We start from the raw sequence: 26,309 nt of genomic DNA on the forward strand, positions 1-26,309 counted from the left end.
TTTGTGTGCAATTGTGACAAAAAAGTTACCCTCTTCGTACTTCAGTTAGCTCCTTAGTTACGAGGTGGATAATAATAGCATGTAGTTCATGGAGTTTCTGTGAAGATTAAATATAAATCTTTTTTTAAAAAAGATTCATTTATTTATTTTAGAGAAGGAGAGAGCATGAGTTGAGGGAGAGGGGAAAGGAAAGAAAATCCCAAGCAGAGTCCCTGCTCTCTGGGCTTGATCTTACCACCCAGAATCATGACCTGAGCTGAAATCAAGAGTCCTACCTTTACCCCACTGAGCCACCCAGAAGCCTCAAGTTTAATAGGATTCTTATTGTGTGGTCACCTGGCTAGCTCAGTAGGTGGTGCATGCAACTCTTTAGTTGTTGTGTTTGTCAGAGAGAGAGAGAGATCAGAAGCAGGTGGAGGGGGAGGGCCAGGAGAACAGGCTCTGCCGAGCAGGAGGGGGGCACCCATGCGGGACTCTATCCCAGGACCCTGGGATCAAGATCTGAGCCGAAGCCAGACCCTTAATCCACGGAGTCACCCAGGGGTGCAACTCGATCTCTGGGTCTGAGTTCGAGCTCATGTTGGGCATAGCGATTACTTAAAAGAGAAATAAGTAAACTTACTTTAAAAATTCTTATTAATTGCTCAGTAAAGGTAGCTATCAACGTGTATTCTATTCCTCCTCTTCCTGAAACATACTTGCAAACGTTATCTCATCATAAATTAAAAACTAATTGGGGGGACTCCTGGGTGGCTCCCACTGTTAAGCGTCTGCCTTGGGCTCAGGTCGTGATCCCGGGTTCCCCCATTGAGTCCCGCCTGGGGCTCCCTGCTCAGCAGAGAGCCTGCTTCTCCGTGTGCCTCGCCCCTCCCCCCTCGTGTGTGTGTGTGTGTGTGTGTGTGTGTGCGCGTACTCTCTCTCTCTCAAAATCTTTAAAAACAAGCAAAAAGCGAACTGGATTGCACAATAACATGTGAATAAGCCGGGTGGGTCTGAGTGGGAGAAGACGGCTCCGAGAGCGTTAAACGCCCGGGTGACCCTGCCCCACCGACCCGGCAAGGTCAGAAGTGGGGAAGAGGGACCGGCGGCCTGTCACGTGCTGGCCTGACTGTGCGGCGGCTCAGGCCAAATCGGTCCGCCGAGGCCCTGCCCCGCCCCGCCCCCTCCTGCCGGCCAATAGCCACGCACGCCGCCGCCGTCCGTGGCCGCTATTGGGGAGGGCGGGGCGGGAGCAGGGCGGGCGGGGCCGCGGCGCCGGGATTTGGCTGCGGGTGTCGGCGTCTGCGGCTGCTGAGTGTGTCTAGACGCCCGGCGGCCATGGCTGTGCTGGCGGCCCTTCTGCGCTGTAGCGCCCGGGGGCGCGGTCGCCTGCTCCAGAGGCTGCTGCAGGTGAAGGGGGCTCGGGCCCGGGTCGCGGCGCGCCGGCACCCCTGGCTGGGAGGGCTCCCGCTCGCGGTGCTGGGAGTCCGGGGCGTAGGCCGCGGGCCCGCGCGGGGAAGCCCACCGGAGCCGCGCACGCGCACACGCGCACGCGCGCCGCTCCCTGGCACCTGTGCGTGCCGGGCGTTCTCGGGGCCTCCGCCCGCTCGCTGCTCGCTTGCCCGTCGGTGGCACGGGGCACGGACCTCGGCAGCCAGAAGGGCCCAGTCCGGGTCCTGCCTGGCCGGCAGTCCGCGCCGTCCGCCTTCTCCGGGATTTCGTTCACGTCGTGCTAGTGCTCGTGCTCTAGGGCATCGGCGGGCCTGCGGGCGTGAGGCCGGAGGGGGGAAGATGCCCCGCTCGGATGCGGCCTGACCCTCGCGGGGGAGAGTCGGGGCTGCTCCCCGCACGAGGAGCGGGGTGTGCTCGGTGCTGCGCCCGGAGGGCGTCCGGCGGCGTGCTCCGCTCCCGCTCGCGGTGTTTAGGGAGCGCGGGGTCACGGCCCTGAAAGGGAGCCGGTCCTCCCGAGAGGCTCAGAACCAGGGCGCCTGCGTCTTAGATTTGCGAAACCTGGGAGTCGTGGAGGACTGAGGGCGTGGCCGGCGAAGGTGCCTTTGCCAGGTGGCTTCAGGTCGGACGCTTCGAAAGCCACCCGCGTGGTACGAGAATTTGACGCAAGTCGGTGGAGACCGTCGGTGTTTCGGGTTGTGTCGCAGCCCGAGGTTACACAGGATTGCGGTGCGGGGTCTTGGCGGGGGGGCATGGTATCCGCGTGAAGCAACTTGAGCCGCGTGCTGGCCGGAGGAGGTGGGAGGTAGCAGCCGCGGACAGGTCTGTGAGAGCCGAAATGTGGACCTTGCAGGGAGTGGCCAGGAGGACGTGGAGGAGTCACAGTAATCCTGGGGGAAAGTCAGGAGGAGAGGGTTTCCACAAAGAGGCGTTCTTTCTTTCCTTCCCCGTCTAAGGTAGCGCAGAGCGGAACTGGGACATGGACCTGCATCAGTTCTTGTTAGTTCCTGCAATGGTTTGGGAAGTCAGGAAAGTATAAGTAGGTTAATCTGAGTTTCAACCAGTGTTGACCAGGTGAATTAGATGAACTAGGTCCTCTCAAAAAGCCAAAGACGATTGCAGAACCCTCTTAATTTACAGTTTAATTAAGAACTTGGATCCAGACACATGTTGCTGATGGGAAGAGCTATAGGTTTTACAGAAAATGATTTATGGTGCTCATTTCATTGAATTCTAGGAATCAGTATCGGTCCTAATTTGAAATAAGTGGTGGTTTACTGGAAACCTGTTGTAACAGGATTTGCCATATTTAGTGTCAGTTTGTTGAATGGAACTTGACCTTCACCCATCATACTGGCTCTCACCTTTTCCTTCAGAGACAAAGTCTGCCGTATGGTCTGCCTATATAGGAGCTTGTCACCTTTCCAGCTGTAACGATTTTTTTTTCTTTTTTCTTTTTTTAAAGTATATCCCCTTTCTTTTTAAGCCTCTGGTGGTAGAGTTCTGTGCCCCTCATTTGAAGAATGCCAGTGCTTTTTTTGGGTGCATGTGTATTTCTTTTTTCATCCTCTTGATCTTTACTGCATTTGATACTCTTTCAAACTTCTCTGTTTTGCTGTTTTGACCCCAGGTTATTGTTTGTTTTAATATTCAGACTTTAAAAAAATTTCTTGCACTGTGCCAGTCCTCAGCCTGTTTACTCCCAGTTCCTTTCCCTCTGCTCCTCTGTGTAGCTGTGGGGCTGACACTTGTGGGTGCACACATCACAGGGTCTGTCAGGGGGCCCTATGTGTCCTAATGCCTTCCTGGTGCTAATCTCTACTGCCTGCCTCTTGTTTTCAGCTTTTCTGTCACCTGTATATTTATTCTCGGCAGTCTCATGGTTCGTCTCCCCCTCTGATTTCCCCCAATTCACTTTTCCTTTCTTTCTCCCAGTGTCCTCCATGTTACTCCTTATGCTCCACAAGTAAGTGAAACCACATGGTAATTGACTCTCTCTGCTTGACTTATTTCACTAGCCTTTCCTCTCACACAGGGCAAAAGAACAGAGTGTGGTGGCGGGCGCTGATACCTGAGGTGGTAGTAAACAGGCAAGGGGTGGACTGCAGAGGTGGCCTGGAGGTGGAATCTGTTGACCTGAATGACTGACTGGCTAAGAGGAGCTTAGTTAGAAGATGTTCGGTATAATTTGGGAGCCAATTATAATTTGGCCTGCCATTTAGGTGGATAGTAGTGGTTTTCAGAGGAACAGATGTGGCAGGAGAAAGAAAGTGATGAATTGTGTTTTGGATGGAGTTTGAGGTTGCCGGTTTGACAACTAAGAGAACTGGAGGAAATGGAGATTTGGGAGTCACCAGCTGCAGATGACAGTGGCGTCCGTGGTCATTGAGAGGCTCCCCGAGAGCAGGTGTAGAGGGAGAAGTGGGGAGGGCTCAGCATAGGGCCTTTGGGAGACATGATGTTCAGGACAGACCGGGCAAGCAGAGCCTGCCAAGGTGAGTGAAGAGAGGATAGTGTTATGGAAGAAAAGCAGGGGAATGTAGTGTCGTCTGAAAGCTGGGGGAGGTGAGCTTTTCAACAAGGAGGGTGCGATATGTCCTTGGCCTGCTGTGACAGAATCCCACTGGTTGGGCAGCTTACAAGAGAAAGCGTTCTGGAGGCCAGGAAATCTGAAATTACGGTGTTGGCAGGACCCCACTCCCTCTGAATCCTGTAGGGAAATCCCCCCCTTGCCTCGTCCTTGTTTCTGGTAGTTTGCTGGCAATCTTCGGATGCCCTTGGCTTACAGATCTGTCATTCCTACCCTCCGTCTGCACACAGCCATCTTCCCCCATCTTCTCTTCATCTTCTGTGCTTGTATTTCTCTATGTTTAACATTTTCTCTCTCTCTTTTTTTTTTTTTAAAGATTTTATTTATTGGGGCACCTGGGTGGCTCAGTGGGTTTAAGCCTCTGCCTGTGGCTTGGGTCATGGTCTCAGGGTCCTGAGATTGAGCCCTGCATCAGGCTCTCTGCTCGGCGGGGAGTCTGCTTCCCCTTCTTTCTTTCTGCCTGCCTCTCTGCCTACTTATGATCTCTGTCTGTCAAATAAAATCTTAAAAAAAAAAACTCTATTAAAAAAAAGATATATTTATTTGACAGAAGTCATAAGTAGGCAGAGAGGCAGAGGGGTGGGGGAAGCAAGCTCCCTGCTGAGCAGATGCAAGACTCGATCCCAGGACCCTGAGATCATGATCTGAGCCGAAGGCAGAGGCTTTAACCCACTGAGCCATCCACGTGCCCCCAAATTTTCTCTTTTTATGAGGCCATCAGTTATACTGGATTAGGGCCACCCTGATGACCTCATCTTGACTTGATTACTTCTGTAGAGACCAACATTTATAAATAAAGTTACATCCTAACGTACTGGGCATTAGGACTTCTCTTCTTTTTTGGCAGGGTTGGGAGGCACAATTCAACCCATAACAGAGCACTTAGTGGTATAAAAATTTAATATAACAAAAGGGTTAGGTAGGATTTAAAGAAGGGAATTATATAAATGCAATACCTAAATGAGAATTGTTGATTGAAATTAGCATAACTCTTTTAATACTTGGAGAGCTTTATAAAGAACTTACGAAATACAGATTTGATGGGGGGGGTCTGGGTGGCTCAGTCAGTTAAGCGTCTGACTCTTGGTTTTCACTCAGGTCATGATCTCATGGGTTGTGGGATGGAGCCCCATGTTGGCTTCTTGCTGGGTGTGGAGCCTGCTTGGGGTTCTCTCTCTGACACTTGCCTCCATCCCCTGTGCTCTCTCTTTTCTAAAGAAAAAAAAAAAAAAAAGGAAAATAAAAAAAAAAACAGATTTGAGGTATTACTGTTTTATGTAAGGGAATTTTGCTTTCCTTACACAGACAATAATAGGTGTAAACACAAGATATTGTAGATACTAACTGCTGAGCTCTGTATACTTAGAAGTTGAAAAGGTCCAAAAATGATTTAATCAGTTTTCTGAAAATATTTTCATTGATTATGGCTCAATTTCTAACTCACTTGGCTCATTTTTACAGGTATTTTGACTTGTAGATGTTCTCTGTTAATTTGCCTGTCTTCTGTGGCTCTACCTGTTTCTGCAGTGGAATAAAGAAACGTTAGTGTTCCTATTGACATACTTGATCAGGAAAATATATCATAAGCAAATCATTAGTTCCTGAAAGATAGTGCAGTACTTTGGAAAGTACTGGCCTCAGCTTCCTAAATTTTATTATTATTTTTTAATAAACTCTTATGTATAATGTACATTGTGTCTGTTACACACATAAATGTACATATCTCAATATAGATACATACACACATATCTATAAATAGTCCTCTTAGATTTGAAGTACCGGCTCTCCGCCTTACTGGCTGTGTGACTCCGGACAAGTCGCTGGACCTGACTCTGCCTTCGTTTCCTTACCTGTAAATGCGAGTAGCTGGTTGTACATGACGTATTCCAGATCCTTCGCCACCGCCTGCGGGCTCAGACCTGGCCCCGTGGTCCTGCTCCACGTCCTCTCGCTCTCCTGTGCCAAGTGTGTTCATAGTTCAAGGCCTTGGTTCTCCACCTTCCCTGTGGCAGGTGCTCCTTTCCTAGGTCTCCCCAGGGCTTCTCTGGATGACTCCCGTCTCTGCCCCAGGGGCCTCCCTAGGACCCCTCTTGTGACCCCTCCACGTAGCAGGTAGCATCGGCCCTCACCTCCTTGCTCAGTAGCTGTTTCACAGGCTTCGGAATGGACTTCCTGCCTGCAGTGTTGTTGCTCACACTTGCTGTAAGCTTCGGATTTTGCTCAGATATTTATTTGGTGTCTACTGCAGTCGCGAGGAGAGAGTAAATAACATCTGTTCTCAGAACTCACAGTGTAGTGTGGAGACAGGTCATCGAGGGGCAACAGAATTGTGTGTTCTGGAAAACTTGAGCATGCCCTGGGTGCATGGAAGCGGAGGCCGCCAGGCCTGCCCCTGCCTGGCTCAGGCGGGTAAGGTTTCCAGGGCCGGGGGTGTGGCCGAGTGGCCCTGGGCCGCAGAGGACACTTTTTCTGCTGGTTGTGATCGTCCTATGCCTATTACCGATGACACACTGTCAGCAGGGGAGGCCGATTTCCATTGGGTGGTCGGGAAGGAGCACTTGTGGGAAGGTGTCCTCAGCGCTGGGACATCGAGAGTGGATATCGGCTCGCATGGGGAGCAGGGGATGGGCTGTTAGTGTCGGCTCTGGGTGGTGGGGCAGGTTGAGGACAAAGCATAGGCTGGGCAGCTGGCACAGGGCAAGAGTGAAGTGAGCCTTGGAAGAATGGAGGGGCTGTGTCCCTGATGTCATTCCGGGAGCGATGGAAAGCCGTAGAAGGATGAAACAGGGCAGCGATGAGATCTAGTTGATGTGTTTAAAACCAACTGGACCGTGGGCAGAAGTCCGGGGTGATGGGAGGTGAGTCAGGTGCCCGTGGACTCCAGCGAGAGAGGCGCCGGGACTCGTGGGTGGTGGTGGAGACAAAGCCGGGGGAGGAAGAGCGCTGTGTTTTGGACCCAGAGTTGGCAGTATCCGTGATGGAGTACATGGGTCTGAGGGCAGGACGAAGGGCGAGTGCTAGGACTGGGGTTCAGGCACCGGGCAAATGGTAGTGCGATGCTCTGAGGGGGGATGCACTGGGAAGAAACCGGTTTCCTGGGGGAATAGGGTGTGGTGAGTGGGACAGTTCATGGAAGGCGTCCCTGGGCCCTGGGACTGAGTGAGTTGGGAGGTCAGTGGAGAGGTGAAGGCTGGACATGGCCGTGGGCAGGTGCTGAGGGCGGAGATGCCGGTTCAGGAGCCCGGGAAGTAGAGGGGGGAGAGAGTGGACAGGGGTGGAGGGAACCTCTGGCCCAGCGAGTGCAGACACCCAGCATCGGCTCGGGTGGGGGTCAGCCATGGGGAGGTGAGCCCCGTGTCACTGGGTGGGGAACCCGTGTCCCTGGGGGCCGGGGAGTGAGGGGACAGCTTGGGGAGAAACGTGGGTTCGGGTGAGAGGAAGCAGAGTCTGTGTGTGCTTCTGGAATGATCCGGGAGTACAGGGGTGAACGGAGTAGGGGGAGACATGAAGATGTGGCCCCGTGGAAGGGCAGCTGGTGGTGGCAGGGCCGGCCGGACAGGCCAGGGCAGCTTCGGCTGCAGGTGGCTGCTGTGCCAGGAAAAGTGGCCTTGGTGGCAAGGAAACTCATCCCCTCGTGGACTTGCTCAGGGCAGCCGGCCCCCGGGCCCAGCAGCTGCGTGGGGCACCCGAGGCCGCACGGTAGGTGCCACCCTTGCGGGAGCCTGGACAGGGAGGTCACCCACCGAGGAATCTTCTTTTGTCCCTTGTCGTGTGCCCGGCTCCTCTACCTTCTTTCCCTGAGTATTTTGGTCTATCCTGTTGCTTCTCTGCTTGCTCCTGGCTGTTCTCTGCGGTCGCGGCCGTGGTTGGCAGTGGTGCCGGCTGGCTGCGGCTCCTGTGACGGGCTGATCCCGAGCCCACGGTCATCCCGCCGACCCAGGCCCCCGTCAAGGTCTTCCCCCGGCGTGGGGGGGCGGGGGCACAGGGGCAGGGGACTCGTAGGCCTGGGTGTCCCTTCGCTCCCCTTTGAGGAAGCCGCATGGTCGGAGAGGCAGGGACTGGCATGTATGCCACCAGTGGGGACTTGTAAAAAAATCCGCTGCTTGGATACGGCCCACAAAGGATGATACATTCGATTTCCACCAAAAGTGTACTTTCCAAATACTGGGGAGTACAAGTGGGAACCTTTAATTCAAAGTTGGATCCCAGGTGACAGGCTGGAATCCTTCGGCAGCACCCCAGATTCACTGACCCGTGAAGGGTGCCCTCCTGCCTGGTGGGCGGGCGCAGCTGTGGGCTGCTCTTGACAGCCGTTTCCGCTGGTGCCTCCAGGCGGGGAAAGTATGCACCTGACTTAGGACCCAGCTTCCCAAGACACAGGCGGAGATAGCAGATACATTTTATTTCAAGGTCTGCACAGACAGGTCATTTGGAAAATGACAGCACGTCGGTGACATGTTGTGTTTACATTGGATGATGGGAGCGATGATTGTACACAAACCGGGACCCCTTTCCGAAGCATCTCAATGGCACCGCGTATTTGGAGACCCTGCACAACGCCCAGGAACCTTCTCCATGGAAGCCGGGGTGGCTCGTTCATCAGCCTCTCTCCGGTTTTTCACCGAGCTGTCTTTGGACAGTGGACTGTGTACGGGTGATTTTAACATTTCTCCTTTCATAAGATTGTAACACTGCTGGAGTGTAGGGCCCTGTTTTGTGGATTCCAGATTCCCAGTGATGCCTCCTGTGATGTCCGTGATCTCAAGTGAGGAGCTGGGTGGGAGGCGAGTCTGTCCTCTCGCTCATGAAGACTGAAAAGCCATCTCCTTGCAAGAGGGGCTGCACTGGGCGCCTGGGTGGCTCGGTGGGTTAAGCCTCTGCCTTCACCTCAGGCAGGTCGTGTTCTCAAGGTCCTGGGATCGAGCCCCACATCGGGCTCTCTGCTTAGCAGGGAGCCTGCTTACCCCCTCTCTCTGCCTGCCTCTCTGTCTCCTTGTAACCTGTCAAATAAATAAATAAAATCTTAAAAAAAAAAAAAAAGGAGGGGCTGCATTGAATTTTGTAATGATTATGGTTTTGAATAAAAATCAGGATTAAATTAGGTTATTTCTTATGGCAAACTTGTTTATATGAACTTTGTACATAAAAGTGAGTTACTCTGTCATCTTAACATTGGAAAAAGGATTTTCTTAAATTCTCTTCTATGACCCAGTAACACCCTCTGTCTCGAAGATGCTGATGTATCTGTTCTCATCTGAACGCGTTATGCATCAGTGTTGAGAGGATGCCTTGTGGTTTTAGTGGTTCTCTCTGCTTAGAGCCACTCTTGGTCACATCTCCTTTGTTTTGTGCTCTGTTGCGAACTGAAAGCTGTAATTGGTTGTTTGCTTTAAGTCAGGCTAGCTTTTAGATATTTGTAGGCTCTGAGATATGATTGGCCATTTACAGCTATCAACAAGATTAGGGTCTAAATATAAGTGTCATTTTTGAATATTTATTATGCTTTCTGACTCCAGAGGGTAAAAAAATTTATCCTTTGTTCTTTGCCCTGCAGACTGTCCAGTTTTAGATCAGTCGGGTCTCTGAACCGTGACTTGGATTTTCTCTGCTTGTTCTTGTTGGCATTTGTTACTAAAAGTGGTGTGGTAAGAATAGACATGTAGGGAGAAGATACTTACTCATTTCTTTCTTAAGAAATAACTTATTTGGGGGCGCCTGGGTGGCTCAGTGGGTTAAGCCTCTGCCTTCGGCTCAGGTCATGATCCCAGGGTTCTGGGATCGAGCCCCACATCAGGCTCTCTGCTTTGTGGAGAGCCTGCTTCCCCTCCAACCCTGCCTGCCTCTCTGCCTGCTTGTGATCTCTGTCTGTCAAATAAATAAAATCTTAAAAAAAAAGAAAGAACTTATTTGGCAAGATAGACCATATTTGTATGAGGTGTGTTTGCTTCAGATAAATCATCCATTTGTTAGAAGTGGTTGAAGGAAATAATAGCAAGTTTAAGTTAAATAAAATATTTTTTTTGAAAAATGACATTTTTGTGTGGTACTGAAATTAGTTTAGAAAAAACATTTAGAAGATTTAACTTAAAACTAAAGCTTATACTTAAAGGCTTATAGATTTAAAGTTTACAAAGGTATCAGAAGTTAAAACAATTGCAGGGCACCTGGGTGGCTCAGTGGGTTAAAACCTCTGCCTTCGGCTTAGGTCATGGTCTCAGGGTCCTGGGATGAAGCCCCACATCGGGCTCTCTGCTCAGCAGGGAGCCTTCTTATCCCCTCTCTCTGCCTGCCTCTCTGCCTACCTGTGATCTCTGTCTGTCAAATAAAGAAACAACAACAAAACATCTTAAAAAAAAAAAAAAGTTAAAACAGTTGCAATGAACAGCAAATCAAAATAGTATAAAGAAGTAAATTTTTTCTGATTATAAATGATACATGCTGTGTAGAATGTGGAAATAAAAAATATAAGGAAGCAGAAAGAACTCATCAGAACCCCACCACTGAGAAGTGGTGATGTAGATTTAAGTTTTTTACATTATAATTTTACAAATATTTATATTACAGGAAATAAGATACATGGAGCGAAGTTACGTTTCAAAACCCACTTTGAATGTAAGTATAAACTTAAATTGTGCTTTAAAATTTCAAGAATTTAAAGGGAAATATAGTCAGTAAAGAATGCATATTCTTATATTTGCATATATATGGGGTCTTGGGCTGCTGTGGGGGCTAGGAATAGCTAATTACTGAAATCCTGTGCTAGATGCCCAGATCCTGGCCAAGAGATGGGTCTAGGGCCCAGCTCTGCAGCCACTGCTTCCCCATTATCTCCCACAGAACCACCTTCTCTCTGAAACCGTGCGGGGTTCCTTCTTACGCTTGGGGACCCTTGTATTTTGAGGGACACCTGGAAGATCCTAGAAGAAAGGAACTGAACCAGGCTGGGGATTAGACCGGGAGGACCACCGTCTGATCACAGTGATACTTTCCAAGGGGCCCTGTGTCTGACAGGTTCCTCAGGTGATGTAGCGATAGCCTTCTATCCAGATCTCAGCAGTCTCCGACTGTCCCCGAGCTCGGTTGGAGAGTGTGGAAGGCAAGTGTAAGGAGGGAATTGTTAAAATAGAGTTTGACAGTGTTTAAGAGAACTTTTATCTACTTTTTCTTCAATTTCATATTACTGTTCGTATTAATCATTTAGGAAGTTATGACTCTGCTGAGTCCCCGTTAAGCCCCACATCGCTCGTAGGTCTGGATTCCGAGCCCAGAACAGCCTTCAGGAGGAAGCCGTTCGTTAGGGTTCTTGATTTTGCAGTAAACACGGGTAAAGCGATCGTTTCTAAAATTTTCACTGAAGAGTAGCTGTGAAATGTATTCTTCTGGTTTCCAGCCTTCTGTGGACAACTGGGAAGGATCTGTGCTTATTTTAGACTTGGTTTGTCTCAGGTTTTCTGTTAGATCTTTAATCATAAAGCATCCTCAGTGAACTGATTAGTCTTACTGCTATTCAGATATTTAGATTATTTCAATCTTTACTGAGTAAATAGTCATTCATAAAAAAGCATGTCTAGGGGTGCCTGGGTGGCTCAGTTGCAAGTGTCTGCCTTCAGCTCAGGTCATGATCTCAGGGCCTGGGATTGAGCCCCACATCAGGCTCCCTGCTCAGCAGGAAACCTGCTTCTCCCTCTCCTTCTGTTCTTCTCCCTGCTTATGTTCTGTCTCCGTTAAAGTCTGGGGAAAAAACAAAGTCTGTGTCCTAAATAATAAAATGGTCACCCTTATCCATGGTTCCACTTGGCTGTGGTCCGCCTTGGTCTGGAAGGAGATGAGTCTCCTGATTTCCTCAGAAAGTTAGTGGCCCAGTGCCCATGTCACTCACTTCTGTCATCTTGGTACGGAGGCATTTTATCCTCTTGTGTTGTCACAAGGGTGCGTACAGTCCACAGAGACACTGAGGGACACAGTCACGTAGCTGTTATGCCCTGTATCTGGTTCCTGGTGCCGTATCCGCGTTTGCGGGGCTGCTCTGGCTCCCTTCTCACGGGGCCTCATGGGATGGTGGCTGTGCAGGCCGGAGCGGACACTGTCCAGGCCTCAGTTCTGTCTGCAGGTCCAGGCATCCCCTGGGCATTTTAGAACGGATTCCCTGTGGGTAAGGTTGGGGGTCTCCTGTGTATTGAGTTGTATTCATTTCATGAAAGATGGTTTGGATAAAATATTTAAATGTCATCATTTTTACCATCTCCTGTCTTACCAGGAAGTGGTCATAGTGAGTGCTGCCAGAACTCCTATTGGATCCTTTCTGGGCAGCCTTGCCTCCCTGCCGGCCACCAGGCTTGGTTCCATTGCAATTCAGGGAGCCATCGAGAAGGCAGGTCAGTCACCACTGTGCTCTTCTGTGTGGTTTTTTTCAAGTGAGCTCTGCTGCCCAAGGGGCCTCAAACATGCTCTCCTGACGGAGCTGGCCAGCCGCCCCACTTGCTTTGCTTTTTGTGTAGAGGGAGGCGGTGCTTCAATGGGGCAAACACTTATTTTGTACTTACTGTATACATAACACTTAGAAGTACTCCATGCCCTCCTTTCTAAATTCCCCTGTAAGGAAATCCTTGTACTACATGTAGGATGAATGTCAGCCGAGAAGAGGAAGAAACCGTCTTGCTGTAGACTATCTTGAAACTGATTAGGTAACCATTAATTAAATTGACTAAAATATGGAAATGCGTTTTGTTTTTGTAAAATCAGGGATTCCAAAAGAAGAAGTGAAGGAGGTGTACATGGGAAACGTTCTGCAAGGGGGTGAAGGACAAGCGCCAACAAGGCAAGCGGCCCTGGGCGCAGGTACTGGGAGCCGTGTCTGCTTTGATGCGTCGTCAGCTGTTCGGGAGAGTGGAGGCTGGGTCAATGTTAAATGCATCATATAATCTGGTTAAAACTGGCAGGAGGGATGCTGTGGCGAGTTAGAGGTTCGCGTGCTCTGTTGTATTAATTTAAGTTCTGCAGCTGTGTGGGAAGGGTATCCCCGCTTTTCACAAGGACTTGTTTGTGTTGGTTTTAGGCTTACCGATTTCCACTCCTTGCACCACTGTGAACAAAGTGTGTGCCTCGGGCATGAAAGCCATCATGATGGCCTCGCAGAATCTCATGTGTGGACACCAGGTAAGAAGAGCCTTCGTTCCCATTTTATAACCAAATAACAGGCGGTGTTCAGAGATGCTGGAAATCGCAGCACGTTTGTGCTTTAGAAGTGGGATTCCGGGACGCCTGGGTGGCTCAGTTGGTTGAGCAGCTGCCTTCGGCTCAGGTCATGATCCCAGCGTCCTGGGATGGAGTCCCGCATCGGGCTCCTTGCTCCGCAGGGAGCCTGCTTCTCCCTCTGACTCTGCCTTCCACTGTGTCTGCCTGTGCTCGCTCTCGCTCGCTCTCTCTCTGACAAATAAATAAATCTTTAAAAAAAAAAAAAAGAAGTGGGATTCCTCCTCCTCTGAGGCTCGTGAGGGTCTGGATCTGCCTGTTCTATCCGAAGGGGCGCGCAGGTGGTCCCTCGAGGGTCTGGAGTCCGAAATGAGCTTTCAGTGAAGAGGTTTGGGTTTTCAGGTGACCCTTTACTTGGTCTTTTTCTGAGATTCTGGGGACTCAACAGGAAAGATTTTATTTGCTGGAGTAATAAGGGTTTGCATCGTGGAGGAGAAGAAGGTGCTCACCCTGGGGATCCAGTCACTGGCAGAGCCCAGAACCGAGGCCCGATCAGTAGTTGCCACGTCCCTGCTCACTTGTCACACCGCGCTCCTCGCTGGCGCCGCTGGCCGCTCGTTCTTCACCTGAGGTCCGCGCGTGCTGCGGCGGGAGGAGCCCGGGCTCGGGCCACGGAACGGAGAGCGGGGCGGTCTGAGCCCTTCCTTTCGCGTGTGAAGAGGGTGAGGTTAAGACTGGCCGGCAAGGTTGCATGGTTGAGACAGGACAGCGGGGGTCTTCGTCGCATCTGGTGCCTACTGGCCTCTCGGGGTCTCGGGTGTGACCCAGCAGGTGTGTGTGGACCTCGGCCCGCACGCGCTGGAGCCCCGGACACGCCTCCCCGGCTGTGTTACCAGTCCCGGGGCAGAGAGGGAGAGGGGCTGGGGCGCCCCCTCGCGGACGGGTCTGACGCGTTTCCGTAAACCGCGCGTGCTCAGGCGGGCCCGGAAATGACGCTTGTGAAACGTGGTCTTCGTTCTCTCTCCCGCTGTCTTGTGTGTTCTGCCACTAGGAGCAGAGAGACTCTGGGCAAGTTGCCTAAACTCTGTACCCCACGGAATGCCTGCGGGATCTTTCTCCGTGAGCACGTGCTCGTGTTCTCCTGACCTGAGTAACGAAAGCGTATTTTCTGGGCCCTTGTGGACCAGACATCGAGGTGGTCTTCCCTTCCTCACTATTTTAGACGATGGCGCCACACATGCCTATACGCGTGCCTCTTGGTCACTGGGTCTTGGTCCTTGAACAGCCGCTCTGAGGGGTTCCGTGGAGAGGTGAGAACAGCACGTCTGGAGCCAGACAAGCGTGACCCCTCCTCCCGCCCCACGAGCTGAGCGCCTGCTCAGGGGTCGCCAGTGGACAGAACATTAACAGTCTCGTCAGGTACAAACTGGTCCCTTGGAAAGATTACTAAGAGGAGAATTTGAGTCAGAAGATTTCCAGAGGATATTTTCAAATGCTTCCGTAAAAGTGGTGCAGTTGCACAGTTTGCAGAGGAACTCCTTTGTACAGAGGGTGACACCAGCACGGGGTGTTACTAGGCCTTGGCTACAGCAGCCAGTGGAAATCGGAGGAGATCGTTTCCATGCTGGGAACTGTTTGAGAGGGAAAGTTTTCTCTCAGTGGATTTATGGTGATTCTCTAGCAAATGCTGTTTGTGCTACCTGGAGACGCTTTCGGCTGGTATTTCTGCGTGTGTACAGTTATCTGACTTACTAGGAATGAATTTTTTAAAAAAATATATTAAAAAAAAAAGATTTTATTTATTTATTTGACAGACAGAGATCACAAGTAGGCAGAGAGGCAGCAGAGAGAGAGGAGGAGGAAGCAGGCTCCCCTCCGAGCAGAGAGCCCAATGTGGGGCTCGAAGCCAGGACCCTGGAATCATGACCTGAGCTGAAAGCAGAGGCTTTAACCTACTGAGCCATCCAGCTTCCCAGAATGAATATTTTTTTTTTTTTAAAGATTTTATTTATTTATTTGACAGACAGAGATCACAAGCAGGCAGAGAGGCAGGCAGAGAGAGAGAGAGAGAGGAGGGAGCAGGCTCCCTGCTGAGCAGAGAGCCCGATGCGGGACTCGATCCCAGGACCCTGAGATCATGATCTGAGCCGAAGGCAGCGGCTTTAACCCACTGAGCCACCCAGGCGCCCCAGAATGAATATTTTTAACTATCAAAATATTTTGAAATTTTTTTGGAAAGTGGCCACTTTTTATTTTGTATTTAAGAATAATCGATACCTTATTTTCTGTCCCTCACTATTGCCATCACCCCCTGGGAATATTCAGTATTTTAGAGTAACTGAGTAGAACTTACATGAATGAGAAGTAAGTGAGAATCTCTTCATTTCAAAACTGGCAAAATATTTAGGTTTCTTTGGTCTGGAACTCGTGGTTGTCTTTATTCCTGGTTAAAGGCTGTGAGGAAATAACTTGGCTTTAATGCTTCCATTAATGTTTTATATTAAACTGTTTGTTTTAAAATAGCCCTTATTATGTAAACAAGTTTCTTCTGTTGGTTTGTACTAACCGGTTAGTTGATTAGCACTCGCTGATAGACGTGACAAGGTCTCTGGTCCTGAAAGGAGCGGTGTTTGATGAAGACGGACTCGGGAGTACAGCTATCCAGGGCAGGGCCGTGGTGCTGATAAACGCCTACCCAGGAACCAGGGAACAGAACAGAAGGACGGGCAGCTCGTCCCAGAAGGGCCAGGTGTCCTGATCCGGGTATTTCCCATGTTGGTGGTGGGGCAGGATGCGCAGGGGTGTGTGAGCGAGCATGAGGTCTGTGAAGGCCTCACAGCAGGTGTGGGTGAGGGGACAGAAAGGGGGAGAGAGGCCTTCCGGGAGAAGGGCCAAGGCGCCTTTCATTCTAGCCCAAGTGACCTGGGCGTGAGTCCACGCGCCGCCGGGGTGGAGGCAGCGATGCGTGGCATGTGGTCACATAGAGAGTTACCACAGCCGTCTGGGAAGAGCCGATCAGGAGAGAAGTAGGATTATTTCTTTGAACAGCTTTCATCTTTCAGGGCAGTGTTGAGTGTGGCAAAGGATCCTGGGAGTCTTAGAATACCCATACAGATTGATGCAAAAGTTGGGTATTTATCCTTTCTGATGGCTGAGTAATACTCCATTGTATATATGGACCACATCTTTTTTGTCCATTTGTCTGTTGAAGGACATCCCGGCTCTTTCCACAGTTTGGCTGTTGTGGACACTGCTGCTCTGAACACTGGGGTACAGATGGCCCTTCTTTTCACTACATCTGTATCTTTGGGGTAAATACCCAGTAGTGCAATTGCAGGGTCTTAGGGTAGTTCTTTTTAATTTTTGGAGGAAGCTCCACACTTTTCCAAAGTGGCTGCACCAACTTGTATTCCCACCAGTGGTGTTAAGAGGGTTCCCCTTTCTCCACATCCTCTCCAACACACGTTGTTTACTGTCCTGTTGATTTTGGCCATTCTGACTGGTGTCAGGTGGTATCTCAATGTGGTTTTGATTTTAATCTCCCTGATGGCTAATCATGATGAATGTTTTTTCATATGTGTGTTAGCTATTTGTGTGCTTTCTTTGGAGAAGTGTCTGTTCATGTCTTCCCATTTTTTGACATAATTATCTGTTTTTTGAGTGTTGAGTTTGAGGAGTTCTTTATAGATCCTGGATATCAGTCCTTTATCTATAGTGTCGTTTGCAGAATTATCTTCTCCCATTCCGTGGGTTGTCTCTTTGTTTTGTTGACTATTTCCTTTGCTGTGCAGAAGCTTTTGATCTTGATGAAGTCCCAAAATTTCATTTTCGCTTTTGTTTCCTTTGCCTTTGGAGACCTGTCTTGAAAGAAGCTGCTATGGCCGATGTTGAAGAGGTTACTGCCTATGTTCTCCTCTAGGGTTCTGATGGATTCCCATCTCACATTGAGGTCTTTCATCCATTGAGAGTTTATGGTCCAGTTTCATTCTTCTACACATGGCTGTCCAATTCTCCCAGCACCTTTTACTGAAGAGACTGTCTTTTTCCATTGGATATTTTGTCCTGCTTTGTAAAAGAGGAGTTGACCATAGAGTTGTGGTTCCATATCTGGGCTCTCTACTCTGTTCCACTGGCCTATGTGTCTGTTTTTGTGTCAGTACCATGCTGTCTTGGTGATCACAGCTTTGTAGTAAATAAAGCTTGAAATCAGGCAACATGATGCTCCTGGCTTTTTTCTTTTTCATCATTTCCTTGGAGAGTCAGGGCTTTTTCTGGTTCCATACAAATTTTAGGATTAAACCAGCACTTTGAAAAATGCTGATAGTATTTTGATCGGGATGGCATTGAAAGTATAGAGTGCTCTGGGCAGCACAGACATTTTACCAACGTTTATTCTTCTGATCCATGAGCATGGAATGTTCTTCGATCTTTTTGTGTGTTCTTCAGTTTCCTTCATGAGTGTTCTGTAGTTCCTCGAATACAGATCCTTTACCTCTTTGGTTAGGTTTATTCCCAGGTGTCTTATGGTTTTTGGTGCTATTGTAAATGGAATCAACTAATTTCCCTTTCTACAGTTTCACTGTTAGTGTATAAAAAAGCAACTGATTTCTGTAGCCTGCCACATTACTGAATTGCTGTATGAGCTCTAGTACTTTGGGATGGAATCTTTTGGGTTTTCTGCATAAAGTATCATCGGTACATGTTCCTGACTTTACTTTCAACTGAATGACTCTGCTGCAGTCAGCCAAAGACAAGCCAGGACTGTGAATAGGTTATTAAGGAGGCGAGAATCCTGTGGGTGGGTACTGGAGGTTTTCCCCACATCCTTCCACTGTCTCCTTGACCCCTGCATTCATCAGGCGTCCTGTGTGGACCAGCAGCTTTTGCCCAAGCAGCCTGACATTTGCTCAAGCAGTGTAAACATTGCTTCACTTGTAAGGCAGGTGCTTGGGAAGTACTGAGTCATATTTTTCATACAAACTGAAAAGAGCAGAGTCAAGTGGCCTAAGGCCGGTTGCCTTCAGAAAACCCTCGAACTGCTGCTTACTAAGCATTACCTTGCCCTTTTCTGCTACGCCGGAAGCCAGGGACCACTGTTTGCCAAGTTCTGGCTTCATGTACAGGAAATTTATTTCAGCTTCACCTTTGTTGTAAGCAACTTTACCAAAACCAGGAGTAGTAAAACCTTGTCTTTTCAGGTGGTATTAAATCTCCAGATTGGGGGATGGTTGAAGGGAAGAGAGGTAGAAGGAAGCCAATTCTCAAACACTGGCCTACAGGACAGGACTGTCAATAAAGCACACATTTACTACCAGCCCTGTCAGGACACATTCATCATAGTCACTTAAACCTTCATTAACTGTAGAATCCAGGGTTTATGCCAAAATCTCGAATAGCCACATGCAAGATGCTAACGCTGGCACATGCTCGATCCAACTTACCTTTCCAGGGCTTCTTTTACGAGGTCTTCCGCTAATCTACACCCTGGACAAACTGGGTGTCTTATTTCTGGGGCACAGCTCCTATTTCTCCTGCTGAGGCCTTTCCTTGGGTTGCGGTCTCCACTTCTCTGAAATCTCAGAGCTCCAGGCCCATCAGAGCACCAGTCCTACATTTCCTCCTAAATAGTAACTCACTCTTTTTTTTTTTTTTTAAAGATTTTATTTATTTGACAGAGAGAGGTCACAAGTAGGCAGATAGGCAGGCAGAGAGAGAGGAGGAAGCAGGCTCCCCACTGAGCAGAGAGCCCTATATGGGACTCGATCCCAAGACCCTGAGATCATGATCTGAGCCGAAGGCAGCGGCTTAATCCACTGAGCCACCCAGGCGCCCCGTAACTCACTCTTTTACATCATTAAACACCACTGCTTGAAACTCTTTTGGCACAATATCCTAATACTCTGTAACTCTCCAGTCCCTCCTCATGCATGTAGCACACCAGCTGGTAAGCAACTTACAGTGGTGAGAACGTGCTGTATCTTGTAGAGGAGAGGTACAGGCGAGTCACACTACATTTGTTGGCCATGATTTTGTTGGTTGTGTGCTCTTTCTTGCATGGTCTTTATGATTCTTGTGAAGCCCTTTCTCCAGTACCCAGGCTGTCCTGTCCATTATAGGGTATGCAAGGGGCACTTCCTCAAACTGCTTATGGAGAAGAGCTGCTTTATTAGGATACCTGATTCTTAAATATCTTGACATTTTAGACCATTTCTTTTCATCTGGCTCAGAGAGGGTGCCTCTGTGCCCACTGTGTAGCAGCCTAGCCAGGCCCACGGAAGTGTGTTGGTGGTGGCTGCGTGGTGGGCATCCATGGCTGTAGGTGCTGTTGGAGTTGACATTGTTTTCGCTGCTGAGCAGGATGTGATGGTGGCAGGCGGGATGGAGAGCATGTCCAACGTTCCCTACGTCATGAGCAGAGGAGCCACGCCATACGGTGGTGTCAAGCTGGAAGATTTGATTGTGAAAGATGGGCTGACGGATGTCTACAATAAGATCCATATGGTAATGCTTGTTTTTTGGGGGAGAAATCCCAGTTAGTACACAGGACTACTTGGTGTTTAAAGATATGGAAATTCAGAAACTGAAGGGTGGGCTCCATAAATGTTGATTTTAGCTATTCATTTCAGGAACACATTTCTTAGCTCCCCACATCAGTTTGACTTGGGTGTTGAATCCTCTGGCCCACACTGGAATAGGGAGTGTTCTGACTTCTGATTATAGATTCTGTAGCTATTTAATTATTTACCTTTGAAACAAATTCTGGACTCACTGAAGTATCTCAATAAGAGACGTGAGTGAAAAATGACCTAGTACAGCAAGAGTGTATTTTAAGAAACTATGTTTAACAGCTAACCACTGTTTTATGTTATGCAAGTTAATAGATATAAAATAAGTTCTGCAAAGCGAATTTTTTTTTAAGAATTCCATCTTTTATCAGGGGAACTGTGCTGAGAATACTGCGAAGAAGATGAACATTGCACGGGAGGAACAGGATACGTACGCGATTAACTCCTACACCAGGAGTAAAGCAGCGTGGGAAGCAGGAAAATTTGGAAATGAAGTTATCCCTGTCACAATTACAGTAAAAGGTAGAGGGATGATGTTCCAACATAGGTTTTTTATGCTAAAATATTCTTGCTATGCTAAAAAATTGTTTTAGATTAGTACATTTTTATCTTTGTTCACCTGAGGACACATACTTTTGCTTATGGTTAACAGAGGGAAATGCTGTCCAGTTACAATGTAAGTCCACCCAATTTCATATCCACTTCCAGCTCAGCTACAAATACCACTAATAATGTTCCCAGTTTGAGAAATATATTTGTATTTATTAGACATTTTCTAGTATCAGTGACAGTTTATTAGCCTTTGAGGTGAGGAGGCAGGCTTTGGGGGGCACCTCCCAGGACTGAAGGCCGCACGGCAGCAACTCTGGGAGCTGCATCATTTTGTCCTGTCTCCATCTCCGGGTCCCATCTGAAGGCTGTTGGTCACGGAGCAGGGAGGTCTCCTCCTCTGCTCCAGCAGGGACTCAGCATGAAGACTCATTAACTGGTTTAGGTTCCATTTCCATGGAGAAATGATGAGGTTCGGGATGGCGGAATTACTAGAGCTTGTCCAGCCCTGGGGTCAGGAAGGTGGCTGGAATCTGTGATCTAAAAAGGGCAAGACAAGAGAATGGGATGGGGCCATCAAAGATTTAAAATGTTAAACTACTTAAACTCTACAAGTCCCTAACAGAGAGAGGGTAGGTGGTGGATTCTCGAGTAGGGTTGACTTGGGGTGGTGCAAGGTGTGCAGGCCCGGTGTGGGGGGTACATTTGCTGTGTCTTACTGAGGGACTCGTTGTCCTGACTGCTGATGAGACTTGTACTGCAGGTAAACCAGATGTCCTGGTGAAAGAAGATGAAGAATATAAACGGGTTGACTTTAGCAAAGTCCCAAAGCTGAAGACAGTTTTCCAGAAAGAAAATGGTTAGTACGAAGAAATGAACCGTAGCAAAAAGTGGAGTTAATATAACCACCTCTGCTCTTGGAACTGCCTATGGATTTTAGTTAAGTAATTCTAGAAAACATTTAGATGTTATTTAGCATTTTCAATTCAAGGCTCATATGAAATTAACAAATGATATTCATCCAGAAATATTAAAAATTTTGTTAATACCTTCAATATAGAAATAATAGGGAAGAGACTATAGAATGAGTATAGAATTCAGTTTTTCATATTTAATTCATTTTGAAAGTTTATTCTGTAACGAAGTGTTTATATGTTAAGTACCTGTAAGATTTTTGAGGATGAAGTTGCCAGCAGTGTTGTTCACGGTTTTTTTCTAGTGCCTTACTTGTAGTAGGTCCTCAGTAAGTAACTGTCGGAATCTATCATAAACAGGATTCAAGTGTCTCAGTTAATGCTTTTGAAATCCTTGAGGTGTGGTCCATGCTGCTTTTAAAATGGGCAGATCTATTGGTGATTAGATTCTAAAGTTACTTTTTCTGCCTTTCCTGATTTGAACTTGTTAATACAAGTTCAATGCCGTGTGACAACTACAGGGAGGGCTCAGTCTTTTTTAAAGCACCATGTAAAATTTATGTTGCAAAAGTATGTTTGTATATTTTTAGCTGCAATCTATAGGGGCTTGGTCACAATTTTTATAAAAAGCTTACCTGATATAATTTACAGTCTGTAAAATTTAAAACATCCAGTTCAGTTATTTTTAGTATTCTTGACATTTAACTTCAAGTGACTGTAGAGAAGATATTGTTTTTTTAAATTACTATTTTTAAAATTTTGTTTATTTATTTGACAGGTCACAAGTAGGCAGAGAGGCAGGCAGAAAGAGAGAGGAAGGGAAGCAGAGCCTGCTGTGGGGCTCGATCCCAGGACCCTGGGATCATGACCTGAGCCAAAGGCAGAGGCTATAACCCACTGAGCCACCCAGGTGCCCCAAGATGTACATGGTTTTGACACAGTATCTGCTCTAATGTGAATAAGCAAAGTTAGACTCTGGGAAGAAAGAGCAACGAGCTGGTCCTTACCTTGGCAGCCTTGTAAGCCAGCATGTACCTCCTGCCGGCATGCCGGTGTTGCTGAGCGAGCTGTGAACAAAGGGGTAGAAAACCAGCCAGAAATAGCCAGGTGTGGGTCTCCTGAAAGCGGGCATCATCTCCACACATACTGGTCATTTCCATGCACCCAGCAGCCCCCGTGGTGCCTGCAGTTCAGTCAGTTGAACCAAATGAGCGTGGTGTGAAGGGTCGTGGCCTCACGCTCACTGCTGCTTCCAGGCACAGTCACCGCGGCCAACGCGAGCACGCTCAACGACGGCGCGGCTGCCCTCCTGCTCATGACTGCGGACGCGGCCCGGAGGCTCGATGTCAGGCCGCTGGCCAGAATAGCAGGTAGCGCGTGTTCTGAACTGCTTTCCTCCTAACCCCCAGCTTCCTGAAACAGAGTTTCCATGTTGGTTACACGGCATTGAGGTCGGCTCCTTCTCTCTGGGTGGTTCGTGTGACAGTCCCTCATATTTTGAGTTAGAAGCTCCTTTATCATTCATTTTGTAGAAGAGTAAGCATCAGATCTTTCCTAGCCTGTCTGCTGAGTGGGGGTAGGAGGTACGTGGTCCTGGCACGCAGGGGAGAGGTAACCGCCTAGAAGAAAAAGAATAAGGTAGGGGTTTAGAAATAAGAAGTCGAGACATTTTGGCATTTAACTATGTGGCTGTTACACCCTTCATCTCCTTAAACATTTTTAGCTGTAAAATCCACCTTGTGAGCAAGTTTAACAAATACCATTTTGTTGCTTTATTTTTTTTAGAAGATTTTATCTGTTAGAGAAAGGAGGAGGAGCAGGGGGACAGGGACCAGCAGACTCCCTGCTGAGCACGGAACCCAGACGGTCCCACTACCTTCGGATGGTGACCTGAGCCAAAACCAAGTCAGATGCCTTATGAACCCCCTGAGCCACTCAGGCACCGCCTTTTTTTCAGCCGGGAGCGCGGTTTCCTAACCTCAGTGCTTGCGACATTCTGCAACCAGTAATTCCTTTTCCGGAGGCTGTGCTGCGCGCTGGAGGATGCCCGGTCGCCTCTGCCCCCCCTGGATGCTGCAGGAAGGGGCCTTCTACCCACTGCAGCACCTACATCTTGTCTAGCTAATGCCAGTGTCCCTGGAGGGCAATTCCCCCAGCCCCCTGCTTTGGAAAATCCAAGGCCTAGATGATGGATCTAATTTTATAAAGTCGAGAGTCTCAAAACAGGAACAACTACATTTCCATGTATGATCGGGGTTAGGAAGCTTGCAGTTCCGCACACGATACATAACATATCACTTGTAAAAAAGATTTTAATGATTTTTTTTTTTTTTTTTTAAGCATTTGCTGATGCTGCTGTTGAACCCATTGATTTTCCAGTTGCGCCTGCGTATGCTGTACCCAAGGTGAGAGCCCAGTGCGGAGCGGTCATTACTGCATCATGCCGGCTTCTGCTTAGAGCAGAGCTGCGGGGTTGGGTTTTAAATGTTACTCATCTGCGGAAGCCTAGAGATAGATTGGTTTCAAATCTTCCTAATTTTTTTTTAAAAATTTTATTTATTTGAGAGAGAAAGAGCACGAATGGAGGGAGGGGCTGAGATAGAAGCAGACTCAGACTCCCCCATTGAGTGGGATGCCCGAAATCACTACCTGAGCTGAAGTCAGATGCTTAACTGCCTGAGGCACCAAAAGGCCCCCAGATCTTCCAACTTCTGAAAATAGTCTGAGCAGCCCACCTCAGTGAAACCGACGCAAAGTCAGGAATTATTTTTAGGTAGGATGCTTACTCACACCTGGCGTGGGCCACAGAGTGGGAGGCTGATGTGGCAAAGCAGAGTACTGAAGGTCCTGGGTCTAGAATTCAAAGCAAATAACGCAGTACTAGGAGAGGTCTCCACTTCAAAAGGAAACTGCTGGTTGCTGGTCTTAAGAGTAAAACTAAAAACAAAAAACCTATGTACTCCAGTCACTGTCGCTAAGGGAGGTTGCTACGGGGTCACAGGAAGAGACAGTGCTGAAGGAGCCTGGCAGATTCCAGCAAATACCCCCTTTTGGAAGGAGAGGGCCTCACCCTGGGAGGGGACCTCTGACAGCAACACCCAGAAAGAGCAGAAGTCAGTGAGGACTGTGGGAAGAAAGGATCAGAAATGATGGGGCGGCAGGGTTCAGAGAGGAAGAGAGTAATAGCTTCAGAAAGTGACTGCATCACGCAGGACAGCAAGGCGGAGAAATGGGCCTGGATTCTGAAGGCGAGCTCCAATCCTGACCCCGGCTTGACTGAGGGCCAGGGAAGGGGCCACATGGGTTTTGTCTCATGTTGTGGGAGCTGTACAGCCTGAAACAGAGCCTGCTGCAGGGAGAGAGGAAGGGCGGGGAGGGGGGGTGGGCGGGAACAGTCCCCAGTTACTTTTATTAATTCTCACAACAACAATTTTTAAATAAAAGGAAAACGGGGTACTTGGGTGGCTCAAGCCTCTGCCTTCGGCTCAGGTCATGGTCTCAGGGTCCTGGTATCGAGCCCCGCATTGGAGGGGGGGGTGGGTCTCTGCTCAGCAGGGAGCCCCCTCCCCCCCAACCCCTCTCTGCCTACTTGTGACCTGTCAAATAAATAAAATCTTAAAAAAAAAAAAAAAAAGCCAGCAGCAGAATTTTAGAACCTCTTTTGCATAGCTGACAAACTGCTCAGAATTAAAGACTTGAGATAATTTGCAGTGAGGATATGACAGCTAAGAATGTCTGCGCCCATATAACCGCATAGCAGCTTTTATACAGGAGAAACTAGGAGATGCAGAGAAAAACCACTGTACTAAGAGCAGAAACTAACAGGCCTCTCTCATTTGACAAATAAAGAATCTACAACTGATCAAAGTAGTAAAAAAGATTTTAAGATTATCAAGTTATAACCCCCAAATAGAGAACACATGTTTTTTTCAGGTATCCATAGACTGTTCAAGAAAATCTAATTCTTTCTATTGCCGCATATAATAAATAATGCAAACAGAATTCTTTGCTCACAGTGCAGTGAGATATTAAATGAAAAGGCTCTTCTTCCTCAAAACTAAGAAACTCCGTATTTAAATATCTCTTGCATCACAGGGAACTAAAAACCCAGATTGTAGAATTCCAAAAAAACAATGAAAGTAAGTTTTGACTGTTAAAAAAATTTTTAGGTTCTTAAAGATGCAGGCCTGAAGAAAGAGGATATTACGATGTGGGAAGTGAATGAAGCCTTCAGTTTGGTTGTGCTGGCAAACATTAAAATGTTGGACCTCGATCCCCACAAAGTGAACATCGACGGAGGAGCAGTTTCTCTGGGACATCCCATCGGGTAGGTGAAGTCAGACGAGTCTGTCTAGGCTAATGGCTTCATAATGGCCTTGTAGTTTTGTCTAAATCTTAGCCGCTTCATGCTAATCCTGTTACTCCTGGTTGAACTGGTTTCCTTCCCATCTGTCCTTCGAAGGGTGAACACCATTTCTGATAGGATCTAACACTGAATACAGATCTGCCCCATTTGTTGCCTGAGAGCTAATAGTGTCTTAATATTAAAATCTATGCTTGGGCTTTAAAAAAAAGCTGTAATAGTTCTTAAAACATGTAACAGGCTTTTCAAGAGAACTTGGAATGGGAACTATTTTGATTAGGTATTTAATTTATGAAAGAACACAAATGCTTTCTTCTTCCTAGGATGTCTGGAGCCAGGATTGTCGTTCATATGGTTCATGCCCTGAAGCAAGGAGAGTACGGTCTTGCCAGTATCTGCAATGGAGGAGGAGGGGCGTCTGCCCTGCTGATCCAGAAGCTGTAGGAAGCTCATGTCTGAAACAACCCTCCGGTGCTCGCTTCGGCAGCACATATACTGAAACAACCCTCTGTGGCCAGAAAGGTCTGCTGTAATCAGTATGACTCGCTACCTGGGTCGGCTTATATACGCCCATCTGTTTCATTTTCTATTTTTTTCTAACATTTTTACAATATGTTAAGATCAATCCTCAAACCTTTTGAAATTATAAATAAATGTTTTCTTCTGCTTTAAGTCTTTTGTAATCTTTAGTTCAAAGTAGTTGTTAG

The 26,309-nt window shown here is 48.1% G+C and overlaps 2 protein-coding genes across 10 annotated transcripts in view; one reads left to right on the top strand and one right to left on the bottom strand.

Moving 5' to 3' along the window:
• Window positions 1–1,233: 1,233 nt before the first annotated feature.
• ACAT1 (acetyl-CoA acetyltransferase 1) lies at window positions 1,234–26,274 on the top strand. Of its 2 annotated transcripts, XM_045077532.1 has the most exons (12): window positions 1,234–1,389; window positions 10,583–10,630; window positions 12,276–12,393; window positions 12,761–12,856; window positions 13,074–13,174; window positions 19,568–19,711; window positions 20,148–20,298; window positions 21,089–21,184; window positions 22,496–22,609; window positions 23,580–23,644; window positions 25,409–25,566; window positions 25,926–26,274. In XM_045077532.1, exons 1-12 carry the CDS (start codon window positions 1,318–1,320, stop codon window positions 26,044–26,046), a joined length of 1,284 nt encoding a protein of 427 aa, XP_044933467.1. In that variant the 5' UTR covers window positions 1,234–1,317; the 3' UTR covers window positions 26,047–26,274. The 2 variants fall into 2 exon arrangements, with proteins under 2 accessions (XP_044933467.1, XP_044933468.1); XM_045077533.1 differs by lacking the exon at window positions 10,583–10,630 and having other exon boundaries at window positions 1,235–1,389.
• Window positions 20,349–26,309, bottom strand: part of LOC101674547 (protein NPAT) — a 69,813-nt gene continuing 63,852 nt past the window's right edge. For 5 of the 8 annotated variants that reach the window (XR_001181519.2, XR_006605956.1, XR_001181518.2 and 2 more), the window contains 3 exons: window positions 22,247–22,858; window positions 21,489–21,954; window positions 20,349–20,865 (listed from right to left, as the gene is read on the bottom strand). The gene's annotated coding sequence lies outside the window, so the exon portion shown is untranslated. The remainder of the gene's footprint in view (window positions 20,866–21,488; window positions 21,955–22,246; window positions 22,859–26,309) is intronic. The other 3 variants (XR_006605959.1, XR_006605958.1, XR_001181517.2) reach the window with 3 other exon arrangements.

The sequence above is a fragment of the Mustela putorius genome, unplaced genomic scaffold (assembly GCF_011764305.1).
Source record: "Mustela putorius furo isolate JIRA1106 unplaced genomic scaffold, ASM1176430v1.1 tig00000198_pilon_pilon_pilon, whole genome shotgun sequence".
NCBI lineage: Eukaryota > Metazoa > Chordata > Mammalia > Carnivora > Mustelidae > Mustela > Mustela putorius.

What these genes read in the sequence shown, in the direction of transcription:
- ACAT1 (XM_045077532.1), top strand. Translation starts at nt 1,318, where the DNA reads ATGGCTGTGCTGGCGGCCCTTCTGCGCTGTAGCGCCCGGGGGCGCGGT. An exon ending in TCTACAATAAGATCCATATG is followed by an intron (nt 19,712 to 20,147) that starts GTAATGCTTGTT and finishes ATCTTTTATCAG; the next exon opens with GGGAACTGTGCTGAGAATAC. An exon ending in TCTCTGGGACATCCCATCGG is followed by an intron (nt 25,567 to 25,925) that starts GTAGGTGAAGTC and finishes TCTTCTTCCTAG; the next exon opens with GATGTCTGGAGCCAGGATTG.